Source organism: Cnephaeus nilssonii, assembly GCF_951640355.1.
Source record: "Cnephaeus nilssonii genome assembly, chromosome: X".
NCBI lineage: Eukaryota > Metazoa > Chordata > Mammalia > Chiroptera > Vespertilionidae > Cnephaeus > Cnephaeus nilssonii.
Genome location: NC_137071.1, coordinates 87417973 through 87432540, shown reverse-complemented (window position 1 = coordinate 87432540; position 14568 = coordinate 87417973). Strand labels below are relative to the sequence as shown.

Here is a 14568-nt window from a genome sequence, read left to right as displayed (position 1 = left end):
GCCCCAGCACCATCCAGTCTGGTCTCAGACGCAAAACAGGACCCTGCAGCCACTGGGGACAGAGACCTGCGACCACAGCTGCAGACCTACAGACACCAAGAATCCAGACATCCCGGCCGTAGATTTCTGTGAGTCACAGAGCCTATCCCCCTCCCTGCAGGCTCGCGGGCAACGCCATAGAAACTGATAGACCAGCCCCTCTCATGGGCCACAGCACTGCTACAGGAATTTGAGCCTGGGAGCATGCAGACACTGGGACTCTGTTCCCTGCAACACAATCGGGCGACCAAACCCGAAGCCCACGCAGGGCGGCAGTGCCACCTGACTTCGATTCTGGGCAAGCGCACACGGAAGTCTGTTTTCCGCAGCGCAGGAGCGGACCTCGTGCCGACACAGTGCTAGTGTGCAACCCAGTCCCCCAAGCTGACGGGGACCCCGATTATCCAGGCGGAAGGCAGCACTGAGCACCACTGACTTGACTCAGTTTCTTATCGCGTGAACATGGGATCCCTGACTCCCAGTGAACTCACACTAAGAGCCAGTGACTTCAATTCTTGGTGCATGTGCACACAGGGACCCTGATTCTCAGCACAAGGCCACACAAGCAACGGAGACTCTGATACTCGATTCTTGGTACAGGCACAGGAGAACTCTGACTACTGGGATGCGCTAGGGGGTTCTGATTTTTGGCACACGCCAGCGGGGTCTCTATTTCAGCATGGTACAGGCAGGGTCCCTGATTCTAGGTGCACTTGTGAGGCCACACTAAGCGCTGGTAACGCTGACTCTGGGTGAGCCTGGTTCCCACCAACCCTTGGCAGCCACACATCTTCGTGTTGGAGCTCTTCAGTGACACTCGGGTGGTGCGAAGCTCCCACTGCAAACGGCCCAGACCCACACAACTCGACGTTTGAACCTTCTGGTGATGATCAGAATGGGGAGACAACACAATCCACAGAGGAAAGAAAATGAGGAGTCGCCAAGAAAGGAAATTAGTGAAATTGAAGCATGCAATATGACAGAAAAATAATTCAGAGTAATGGTTGTACAATTCATTCACCAGATGGATGAGAAAATCAACATCCTATGCAAGAATTAGGAAGAAATGAAAACTGATATAGCTACAATCAAAAACACCATGGAAAGTTTCAACAGTAGACTAGAAGAAGCAGAGGACTGAATTAGTGAGTTATAAGATAAGGTAGAGAAAAAAACTCAAGCTGAACAGCAACTGGAAAAAGAAGTTAAAAAGCAGGAGGAGAGCCTAAGGGAGCTTTGGGACAACACGAAACGAAGTAACATACGTATAATAGGCCTGCCAGAAGGACAAGAAGAGCAGCAAGGATTAGAAAATCTATTTGAAGAAATAATGACAGAAAACTTCCCGGATATGGGGAAGAAAAAAGTTACACAAGTACAGAGAGTCCCAAGCAAGATGAATCCCAAGACCCACACTAGGACACGTCATAATTACAATGGCAATGTTCACGACAAAGAGAGAATCTTTTTTTAAAAAATATATTTTATTGATTTTTTACAGAGAGGAAGTAAGAGGGACAGAGAGCCAGAAACATTGATGACAGAGAAACATCGATCAGCTGCCTCTTGCACACCCCCCACTGGGGACGTGCCCGCAACCAAGGCACATGCCCTTGACTGGAATCGAACCTGGGACCCTTCAGTCCGCAGGCCGACGCTCTATCCACTGAGCCAAACTGGCCCTGGCAAAGAGAGAATCTTAAAGGCTGCAAAAGAGAGATAGAGAGTTACCTACAAAGGATCCACCGTCAAATTATCAAATGATTTCTCAGCAGAAACACATCAAGCTAGAAGGGAATGGAAGGAGGTATACAAAGTGTTGCAAAGCAAAGAACTTAATCCAAGAATACTCTATCCAGCAAGACTATCAATCAAAATTGAAGGCGAAATCAGAAGCTTTGCAGAAAAAAAAAAAGGCTAAGGGAGTTTATCACTACCAAGTCAGCAATGCAAGAAATGCTAAAGCGAATGCGGTAAAAAGAAGATATAAAAAGGTAATAAAGAACATAGGCACAAAAATAGAAATGACTACAAACAAGTACGTTTCAATAATAACTTTAAACATAAACGGACTAAATGCTACAATCAAAAGACATTGAGTGGTTGAATGGACAAAAAAAACACGACCCATATATATGCTCTCTACAAGAGACCCACCTCAGAAAAAGGAACTCACACAGACTGAAAGTGAAGGGATGGAAAAATATCTTTCAGGCAAATAGAAATGAAAAAAAAGCTGGGGTAGCAATACCTATATCTGACAAAATAGACCTCAAAGTGAAGACTATAACAAGAGATAAGGAAGGCCACTTCATAATACTAAAGGCATTGATACAACAAGAGGATATAACCCTGATAAATATAAATGCACCCAATGCAGGAGCACCCAAACACATAAAAAATACTCCTAGAAGATATCAAGGGAGAGATCGACAACAATACAATCATAGTAGGGGACTTTAATACAACACTGACATCACTGGATAAAGCCTCTGGACAAAAAATCAGCAAAGAAACAGCAATCCTACATGACTCACTAGATCAGATGGACTTAATTGACGTCTTCAGAACATTTCACCCCAAAGCCACAGAATATACGCTCTTCTCAAGTGCACATGGGACATTTTCAAAAATAGACCACATATTGGGTCACAAGCAAAGTCTTGCCAAATTCAAGAAGGTTGAAATCATACCAAGCATCTTCTCAGACCACAATGGCATAAAATTATAAATAAACTACAATAAAAACAATCCAAAAATCTCCAACACTTGGAAGCTGAATAGCATGCTATTAAATAATGACTGGGTTACCAAAGAGATCAAAGAAGAAATTAAAAACATCCTGGACACTAATGACAACAAATACACAACAATCCAAAATCTATGGGACACAATGAAAGCAGTCCTGAGAGGGAAGTTTATAGCTCTACAGGCCTACCTCAAAAAATAAGAAAAAATGGTAGTAAGTCATCTAACTCTACAACTCAAAGAATTAGAAAGAGAGCAACAAGAAAACCCCAGAGTGAGCAGAAGGAAGGAGATAATAAAGATCAGAGCAGAAATAAATGACATAGAGACCAAAAAACAATACAAAAGATAAATGAAACCAAGAGCTGGTTCTTTGAAAGGATAAACAAGATTGATGAACCTCTAGCCAGGCTCACCAAGAAGCAAAGAGAGAGGACCCAAATAAACAAAATCAGAAATGAAAGAGGCTAAATAACAACAGACCCCACAGAAATACAAAGGATTGTTAAAAAAAAGTACTATGAACAACTCTACTCCAACAAACTAGACAACCTGGAGGAAATGGACATATTTCTAGAAAAATACAACCTTCCAAAACTCAATCAGGAAGATTCTAAAAATCTCAATAGGCCGATAACTATGGAAGAAATAGAAGCAGTCATCAAAAAGCTCCCAGCAAACAAAAGCCCGGGGCCAGATGGCTTCACAGGGGAACTTTACCAAACATTCAAGGAAGAACTAAAACCTATCCTCATCAGACTATTCCAAAAAATTCAAGAGGAAGGAACACTTCCAAGCTCATTCTATGAAGCCAGCATTACCCTAATACCAAAACCAGATAAAGACAACACAATGAAAGAGAATTATAGGCCAATATCCCTCTTGAACATAGATGCCAAAATCCTCAACAAAATTCTAGCAAATCAGATCCAGCAATACATCAGAAAGATCATACACCATGACCAAGCAGGATTTATCTCTGGGATGCAAGGATGGTACAATATCTGCAAATCAATGAACGTGACACATCACATAAACAAATTGAGAGATAAAAATCACATAGTCACATCAATTGACGCAGAAAAAGCATTTGACAAAATACAACACCCTTTCTTGATAAAAACTCTCAGCAAAATGGCAATAGTGGGATCATACCTCAACATAATAAAAGCCATATATGACAAACCCATGCCAACATCATACTTAATGGACCAAATTGGAAAAGAAGAAGTAAAACTGTCCTTATTCGCAGATGACATGATACTGTACATAGAAAACCCTAAAGACTCCATCAAAAGATTATCAGACGTAATAATTGAATTCGGCAATGTAGCAGGATACAAAATTAATGCCAAGAAATCTATGGCATTTCTTTATACCAATAGTGAACTTATATAAAGAGAGACTAGAAAAGCAATCCCATTTACCATCGCACCAAAAAAATTAAGATACATAGGAATAAACTTAACTAAGGAGGTAAAAGACCTATATGCGAAAAACTACCGGACACTGAATAAAGAGATAGAGGAAGACATAAACAGATGGAAGAACATACCGTGTTCATGGATTGGTAGAATCAACATCATTAAAATGTCCATACTACCCAAAGCAATCTATAGATTCCATGCAATCCCCATTAAAATACCAATGGCATATTTCACAGACCTAGAACAAACATTCCAATAATTCATCTGGAATGAAAAAAAGACCCCGAATAGCTGCAGCAATCCTGAGAAAGAAGTACAAAGTAGGTGGGATCTCAATACCAGATATCAAGCTGTATTACAAAGCCACTGTTCTCAAAACTGCCTGGTACTGGCACAAGAACAGACATATAGACCAATGGAATAGAATAGAGAACCCAGACATCGACCCAAACCACTATGCTCAATTATTATTTGACAAAGGAGGCAGGAACATACAATGGAGTCAAGACAGTCTCTTCAATAAATGGTGTTGGGAAAATTGGACAGATACATGCAAAAAGATGAAACTAGACCACCAACTTACACCTTACACAAAAATAAACTCAAAATGGATACAGGACTTAAACATAAGACGGGAGACCATAAAAATACTAGAGGAATCCACAGGCAGCGAAATCTCAGACATATGCCGTAGCAGTTTCTTCACTGTTACTGCTCCTAGGGCAATGGAAACTAAAGAGAAAATAAACAAGTGGGACTACATCAAAATAAAAAGCTTTTTCACAGCAAAGGAAACCATCAACAAAACAACAAGAAAGCCCACTGTATGGGAGAACATATTTGCCAATGTTATCACCGATAAGGGTTTAATTTCCAAAATTTACAGGAAACTCATACAACTTAACAAAAGGAAGATAAACAATCCAATCAAAAAATGGGCAACGGACCTAAATACATACTTTTCAAAAGAAGAGAGAAGGAAGGCCAAGAGACATATGAAAACATGCTCAAAGTCACTAATCATTGGAGAGATGCAAATCAAAACGACAATGCGGTATCATCTCACACCTGTCAGAATGGCCATCATCAACAAATCAACAAATGACAAGTGTTGGTGAGGATGCGGAGAAAAAGGAACCCTTTTGCACTGCTGGTGGGAATGCAGACGGGTGCAGCCACTGTGGAGAACAGTATGGAGTTTCCTCAAAAAACTAGAAATGGAACTCCCATTTGACCCAGTGATCCCACTTCTAGAAATACATCCCTAGAAGCTAGAAACACCAATCAGAAAGGATATATGCACCCCTATGTTCATAGCAGCACAATTCACCATAGCTAAGATTTGGAAACACCCTAAGTGCCTGTCAGCAGATGAGTGGATTAGAAAACTATGGTACATCTATACAATGGAATACTATGCTGCTGTAAAAAAGAAGGAATTCTTACCATTTGCAACAGCATGGATGGACCTGGAGAGCATTATGCTAAGTGAAATAAGCCAGTCAGAGAAAGATAAATACCACATGATCTCACTCATTTATGGAATATAATGAACAACATAAACTGATGAACAAAAACAGATCCAGTGACAGAGAAGCAGCGATCAGACTGTCAAACCTGAGAGGGAAGGTAGGGAAGGGTGTGGATAAGGGGGAGAGATCAACCAAAGGACATGTATGCATGCATATAAGCCTAACCAATGGACACAGACAACAGGGGGGTGAGGGCATGATTGGGGGGGGTGGGAGGTTAATGGGGGGATGAGAACACATATGTAATACCTTAATCAATCATGAAATTAAAGATGAAAATAAAATAAAATAAAATAAAATAAAATAAAAACAAATTATCTAAAACCAAGATATCTCAACAGGTTTCAGACACTATTAACAAAGATGTTATATCTGGTAAATGCATCATCTCATTAACAGTGACTATCTTTTCTTATTGGTTACTTAATACTATTAGAACACCTAAAATAATCCTAACAACAACTAACACTACTACTGTTCTTAATTGAGCACCTACTATATGTGTGATACCATACTATGTGCTTCTACATGTGTATATCTATGCTACAGAGATAGATAATACTGTCTCCCATTTATACAGATGAGAAGGGCAAGGCTCAGAGCAGTTTACTAGCTTGTCTCTAAGGGTTTAGTAAGTGATGGAGTCAAGCCTCAAATCCAGCACTGTCCAAATCCAAAGTCTTTACTTTAATGCCTTGTTACACCTAACACGTGAACTATATGTCTATTTATTTGATTATCTTTTCCACTAGGATATGAACATTTAGAAAGCATCAAGTAATAGCATAATTGTTTAAGGCAGCCTCTAAGATGACCCCAAATGATCCCTGCCTCCTGGTATTCACACCCTTATATAACCCCTCCCCTTGAGGGTGGGCTGGACTAATTGACTCATTTGTAAAAAACTGACCAGCAATAGTGATGGAATATTATTTCCAAGATCAGGTTATAAAAGACTGTGGTTTCCATATTGGGTGTTCTCTTATATATTCTTTCTTTCTTGGATCACTCACTTGGGGAAGCCAGCTGCTACTGTATCATGAGGTAGCCCTATGGGGAGATCCATATGGCGATGAACTGAGGGAGGCCTCTGTATTGATATTCTAGAATTGCTTTAACAAATCACTACACACTGGTTGACTTAAAACAAGAGAAATATATTCTCTCACAGTTCTGGAGGCTAAAAGTCCAAAATGAAGATATCAACAAGGACATGCTCCCTCTTAAGGCTCTAGAGAATAATCCCTCTTTGCCTGTTCCTAGATTCTGGTGGCTCCCAGAATCCTTGGTATTTATTGGTTTGTATCTGCAGCACTCCAATCTCTGCCTCCATGTTCACATGGTCTTTGCTATGTGTGTCTCTCTGTGTTTCTGTGTATCCTCTCTTCTACTTATAAGAATACTAGTCATTGGTTTTAGGGCTTAATCTAATCCAGTATGATCTCATTTCAATTTGAATACATCTGCAAATCTCTATTTCCAAATAAGGTCACACTCATAGGTAACAGGAGTTGGAATTGAAACACATCTTTTTGGGGGATATAATTCAATCTGTTATAACCCCCCTCTCTAGCACCAGAGAGGAATTGAGGCTCCCCAATGACCACATTAGTAGTGATCTTGGAAGTGGACTCTCTAGCCCCAGTCAAGCCTTCAGATGAGGCTCTAGTCCACACTGATAGCTTGACTGTAACCTGATGAGAGAATTTGAGCCAGAGTTACCTAGCTAACCTGTGCCCAGATTCCTGATACACAGAAAGAAACTGAATTAGTAAATATGTGTTTTTTAAGCCACTATATTTTGGCATAATTTGTTATGCAACAATAGATAACTAATACAACCATGTCTGACACATAGCTTGTTCAATTACTCAATTAATAGGGAATTGACTACCTTAACAACTTGTCTCTCTGACTGTTAGATAGCTATTAGAAAGTCCTTAAGTTGGTCCTCTTTTGCCCCCAAGGAGCCACAAAAAAGATAGTCTATTCCGTCTTCTACCTGAAAATACCTAAAATGTTAGAATTGATCAATTATGACTTCCCACGCTTACTTCATCAAGTGTTTCTCCCTAAATTTTGAGATTCTTCAACATCCTGATTACCCTCTTTCAAGAATAGGCACCTCCTAGAATGTGGTGCCCAGAATGAATACAGCACATTTCTGATGTACACAGGACACTGTGCCCCACCCTCCCATGTTCCTTTGTTTTAGGTGCTTCACTGTCACTGCTGCCTATGACTGCATGTGCCTTTAGGGATACTTAAGGATCCAATGTTGAGTCACTTTGAGTTTACAGTCAAACAAAACCCTATATGCACCCTACAACACACACATTCATAAAGCACAGGTCTTTCAATCCTATACTTGAGTCTGGCAAATAGCTTGTTCAGCCTCTCAATTAATAAATGAAACTGATTTTTTCAAACCTAGATACAGGTTTATCTCTATTAAATGCCATCAAGGGTCACTGTTCTATTCTTTTTTTTTGTTTAATATTTTATTGATTTTTTACAGAGAGGAAGAGAGAGGGATAGAGAGTTAGAAACATCGATGAGAGAGAAACATCGATCAGCTGCCTCTTGCACACCCCCTACTGGGGATGTGCCCGCAACCAAGGTACATGCCCTTGACCGGAATCGAACCTGGGACCCTTGAGTCCACAGGCCGACGCTCTATCCACTGAGCCAAACCGGTTTCGGCACTGTTCTATTCTTGATTCTATCACCAAGTCATAAGCTAAGTCCTCTAGCATTGTACAATCTGCAGATTTAATCATGCTTACCTTCTAAAGATGGAGCCAGGACAGAAGAGAATAGCACTTTGAAAATCCGTAATGCAAATTGGGTGATTTGACAGTAATTAAACAGAAAATACATTTCAATTGTAATACTCACTGGCTGACATTAAGAATATAGAATATCCCTTTTCCCATCCTATTTTCTGCTTCAGCTTAGTTTCCATGCATCAATGGTTTAAATTTGAATGAAATCCTGTTCCCTTACCTATACTCATCGCTGGACTCCAATTACTCCACAGTTTGTCATCCTCATAGCATAACTTATTTGTTTTTACTCTCATTCTGACTGTGTTCAAAGTATCATGAAGAACACCAGGAACCCGGAAACAAATTGTACCCTTAGAATTAAAAAACAAAAACAAAAAACAAAAACACACACAAGTAATATTAATAGTTTATTCTCTTTCTCTGCTTCTGAATCTTAAATATAATTATCGACCAAATTCTGTATATGATTAAGACTTGAATTGTACTCCAAATTATCTGACTTTAACTCCTGGATAAAAATGGACAATAACACACAGAACAAAGCAGTTCAAATTTAGGCTATGCTCACCCGGCCCTATCCCCAACTACTCTTATGTGTTTAAGCCCAAATAGCTAAAGTTGAATTTACTGACCTCCAGGTTTCCCTCAAACTCTGAATGATTACATATGGGTTCTTCAACCTTGAAAATATAAAAAAAATGGGTAAATTGAAGATATTTTAAAAATCACATTTTACATGATTTAACCATTTCTAACAAGGTTTCCTTTATTCCATTAAAAGAGAACCAGCCCTGGCTGGTATGGCTCAGTTGGTTGGGTATCATCTCATGTATGATGATTGATGATTCTCTCTCATTATTGATATTTCTATCTCTCTCTCCCTCTCCCTTCCTCTCTAAAATCAATAAAAATATTTTAAAAAAATATTTCTTAAATAGGATAAAAATATTAACTGTAAAGAAAACACTTTTTATAAAACCATCTATATTATCATTAAAAATATATCCTATTCTATATAATAAAAGCCTAATATGAAAATTGAATGTTACTCCAACACACAAGATGGCTGCCCTTATGTGGTCAAAGATGGCCACCCCCATGTGGACACAAGATGGCTGCTACAAGATGGCCAGCAGGGGAGGGAAGTTGTGGGCAATGAGGATGGCAGGGGAGGGCAGTTGGGAGGGACCAGGCCCACAAGGGAGGGCAGTTGGGGGCGATCAGGCCTGCAGGGGAGGGCAGTTAGGGGTGACCAGGCTGGCAGAGGAGGGCAGCTGGGGGCGACCAGGCCTGCAGGGGAGGGCAGTTGGGGGGCACCAGGCCTGCAGGGGAGGGCAGTTGGGGGTGACCGGGCCAGCAGGGGAGGGCAGTTAGGGGTGACCAGGCCTGCAGGGGAGGACAGTTAGGGGTGACCAGGCCAGGAAGGGAGGGCAGTTAGAGGCCATTAGGCGGGCAAAGGAGCAGTTAGGTGTCAATCAGGCTGGCAGGGGAGTGGTTAGGGGGTGATCAGGCTGGCAGGCAGAAGCATTTAGGGGCAATCAGGCAGGCAGGCAGGCAAGCGGTTGGGAGCCAGCAGTCCTGGATTGTAAGAGGGATGTCCCAGATTGGAGAGGGTGCAGGCTGGGCTGAGGGACACCGACCCCCCCCATGCATGAATTTCGTGCACCAGGCCTCTAGTTAAGGAAATAAAAAGGTAAAGCATAGAGTGAGAGAATATATTTGCAATTTCTGACAAAGGACTTGCATATATGTATTATATAACATATATTTACATTTATATATAATACACACATATGTACATATATCCCACAAATTAATAAGGAAAAGACAGACAAGCCAATGAAAAAACTGGTAAAATACTTGAACAGGCATTTCACAAAAAGATATTCAAATTGCTAATAAACATGAAAAAGTACTCAATTTCATTAATCACCAGGGAAATGCAAATTAAATATACAAGATAACAATACACACACCTACCAGACAATAAATACCAAGTGTTGGTGAGCAGCGGTTGCCAACTGGTGGTCCGCGAGGTCCAAAAAATTGGCGACCGCTGTTGATGAGGATATGAAGGATCTAGAGCTCTCGATTTCTGCTCTTAGTAGTGTAAATTAGCAAAACCACTTGGGAAAATGATATTATTTACTAGAGAGAATAAGATGTAATCCTACGACCCATATATGCCCAACCAAAATGTATGCATGTGTGCACCAAGAAACAAGTATGAAAATGTTCATAAAAACTCTAGTCATAAAACTCTAAACTAAAACTATTGAAATGTCCATCAATGGGAGAAGGGATAAATCAAATGTGGTATATTGGCACAATGGAATGAATACAATGAGTATGAACCATCTACAACTACAGGCAAGAATATCAGTCAATCTCATAAACATAACACAATGAAAGAAGACAGACACACACAAAAATAAATTCACTATAATCAATTTATATAAAGTTTAAAAAGAGTCAACAAAACTAATCTCTGAGATTAGAAGTCAGGATAATAGTTGCTCTTTGGGAGGGTAGTGACCAAAAGGGGTCATGATGTGGCTTCTGGAGTGCTAGTTATGTAAGTGAAAAATCATTTGCAAAATCACTAGTGAAAAATCATCTAACTGCATATAATGACTTGTGTAATTTTTTTCCTACATCAATTACAAATTTTAAAAGAAGGAAAAAGAAATCATTCCCCCTTGTGGATAGTATAATGTATGAAAAATAACTAGGTTACAGAAAATATAATGTAAAATTTTACTCCACACAATTTAAGTCACTTGCTGTCTGATGTAAAAAGAATAATCAGTTCCTGAAATGCAAATATTTCAAAACTGAGTAAAAAATCAACACATGAAATACTGTCTACTTCTGGCCAACAGGTACATTAAAAAATGTTCAATATCACTCACTAATCATTGGGAAATACAAAACAAAACCACAATGAGATACCATCTCATACCTATTAGAAGTGCTATTATCAAAAAAAAATCAACAAATAACAAGTGTTGCCAAGGATATAGAGAAAAGGGGACCCTTGTGCACTATTGGTGAGAATGTAAACTGGTGTACCCACTATGGAATACAGTATTACATATCCATATGGGAGGAGAATCTTTTTTTTGTGTATGGAGTTTCCTCAATAAATTAAAAATAGAACTACTATACGATCCAGCAATTCTATTTCTGTGAATATATCCAAAGGAAATGAAATCAGGACCTCAAAGGAAAACAAATCAGGATCTTGAAGAGATATTTGCACTCCATGTTCACTGCAGCATTATTCACCATAGCCAAGATGTGGAAACAACCTAAGTATCATCAATGGTTGGATAAAGAAGAGGTGGCACCTATGGAATATTATTCAGATACTACAGGCCCGGTGCATGAAATTCGTGCACGGGGGGGGGGGGGGGGGGTGTTGTCCCTCAGCCCAGCCTGCACCTTCTCCAATCTGGGACCCCTCAGGGGATGTCCACTGCCCGTTTAAGATCGGGCCTAAACCAGCAGTTGGGCATCCCTTTCTCAATTCGGGACTGCTGGCTCCTAACCACTCACCTGCCTGATGCCTGATTGCCCCCAACCATTTCTGCCTGCCAGCCTGATTACCTCCTAACCATTCCCCTGCCAGCCTGATTTATGCCTAACTGCTCCCCTGCTGGCCTGGTTGCCCCCAACTGCCCTCCCCTGCAGGCCTGGTCACCCCTAGATGCCATCCCCTGCCAGCCTGGTCGCCCCCCAACTGCCCTACCCTGCTGGCCTGGTGGCCCCTAACTGCCCTTCCCTGTTGGCCTGGACGGCCCTAACTGCCTTCTCCTGCTGGCCTGATTGCCCACAACTACCCTCCCCTGCCGGCCATCTTGTGGCGGCCATCTTTGACCACATGGGGGCAGCCATCTTGTGCGAGAGCAGGAGGGTCAATTTGCATATTACTTCTTTATTATATAGAATATATATAGATATATCTATATATATAGACATATATATGTGTGTGTGTGTGTGTGTGTGTGTGTGTGTGTGTATATAAATTCTAAAGTCAGCAAATCATTGTGTAAATTAAAGGCTTTGGGCTCTTGTTCAAATGTAAATCCTCTTGTGTTGTTTATCAGCTGCTTAGATACCTCTATGAGAAAAGAAAAACGAAGGCACAGAGAACCAAGTAGATAGTTTGCAGGGATGGGGGTGGCCAAAGACAAGTCATTCCTTACTTTGTGATTCTGTCATGAGCTACCTCTGTCCGACCACAGCCCTCATGTGATGGCACAGTTCATGTTCCAGCCTACTTCCCTCTCTTAACTGGAACACCAGGCAAAATAATTCCTCAAAAAGTCTTGCAAAAAGAAGAAAAAAAAAGGCTAAACAGCAGAACTCAAGATCAGAGAGCACACAAAAGCTGATGATATTCTAGGAGAGGAAGCAGCTGCTGACCATCTGCTAGGAGAGAGTACATTACACTCAAGTGTATAAACAGAGTTAATTCCACATAGACTATAGATCTGATTTAGATGAATAAGTTCCATATATGTGTATTCTCTTCTGTTCAGAAGTTCATAAAAAATAAAGTAATTTAATTCAACAAAAATGTGTTAAGTGATGATTACACAAATGGTGTTATACCAAGTATTCTTTTTTTTTTTAATTTCTTTATTGATTAAGGTGCCAAGTATTCTTTGTCAAAGTTTAATACATGGAGACCAACTTTTGAAGTCATACTTATTAGCTGTATGGCCTGTAATATGTTACTTAACCTCTCTGAGCCTTAGTTTCTCTATGAAATGTAAACTACTTCATGAATTATTATAAACCACTGTATGAGAAGTACACAGAAGAGTATATTTGTAGCATATCATATAAACACTTAATAATTGATGGCTGTTAGTATTAAAATAAAGTACTGATGTGATCCACAGTGTTTAAGAACAAATACTTTGAACTTGGACTTTTGCTGAAATCTTGACTCTACCACTTTCTAGAAATGTGATCTTAGTAGTAACCTCTGAGACTGAGTTTTCTCATCTGTAAAATGGAGAGGGGGACAGGAGCTAGATCCTTGGGGTTACTGTGAGGACTTAATGAGACAATTCAGATAAAATCCTTATTAAAATACCTAGTGCATACTAATTGCTCAATACATGTTAGCTGCTATTAATAGCAGGAACAGCATAAACACCACATAACTCGTCCCTATAGCAGCTTATCTTTTTAGTGGAGAGAACAGGCCTACACAGGTGATCAGAGTAGCTATCAGGACATAATTCAGTGCCAAATGAATAATACAAGCAGCATGTGTATTCGGGATTTGACAGGAGAGCAGTAAAGGCTGGAGAAAGCAATTATATTTCAGTTTTCTGATATCTCACTTAGTTGGAAATGCAAGCCGCACCCTCTCCCCACTTGGAAGTCCTTTGCCTTTTCCCTTTGCTGTATTGTATGGGGACATCAGTTTCTGTTCCAGATCATGGTTACTCTATTTCAGAAATAGATTAATCTGCAAATGCCCAGAAGAGCTCTGCTCAGCTGTGGACCTGGTCGCTCCCTTTTGAGTTATTAACCTGTCAACACTGGCTTATTTTAGTAAGTAGAGATGCTCCTCAACTTATGATGGTGTTACATCCCAATAAACACCTCATATGTTGAAAATATCCAAAGTCGAAAATGCATTTTTATACACCTAACCTACTGAACATCATAGCTTAGCCTAGCTATATTAAACATTCTCAGAACACTTACATGACCTACAGTGGGGCAAAATTATCTAACAAAAAGCCTATCCTATATAATAAAAGGGTAATATGCAAATCGACTGAACAGTGGAATGACCAAATACCCACGGCCCCTCAGGGGGGTGGGGCAGGCCAGCAAACCGCCCACAGCCCCTCGCCCCAGCTGGCCCAGCCCATGACCCCTCACCCAAGCTGTCCACCCCCGATGGCCCCCATTGGGGCGGGCTGGCTGACCCCACCAGTGCACGAATTCATGCACTGGGCCTCTAGTTTTATAATAAAGTGTTGAATATCTCATATAATTTATTGA

General features: G+C 40.4%; 1 protein-coding gene across 1 annotated transcript in view; it reads right to left on the bottom strand.

Moving 5' to 3' along the window:
- Positions 1-14568, bottom strand: part of IL13RA1 (interleukin 13 receptor subunit alpha 1) — a 71171-nt gene that overhangs the window by 20291 nt on the left and 36312 nt on the right. The window contains exons 7-8 of the mRNA XM_079764525.1: positions 9168-9215; positions 8753-8885 (exon numbers count right to left, since the gene is read on the bottom strand). Of these exons, the coding sequence (XP_079620651.1) occupies positions 8753-8885; positions 9168-9215 (181 nt within the window). The remainder of the gene's footprint in view (positions 1-8752; positions 8886-9167; positions 9216-14568) is intronic.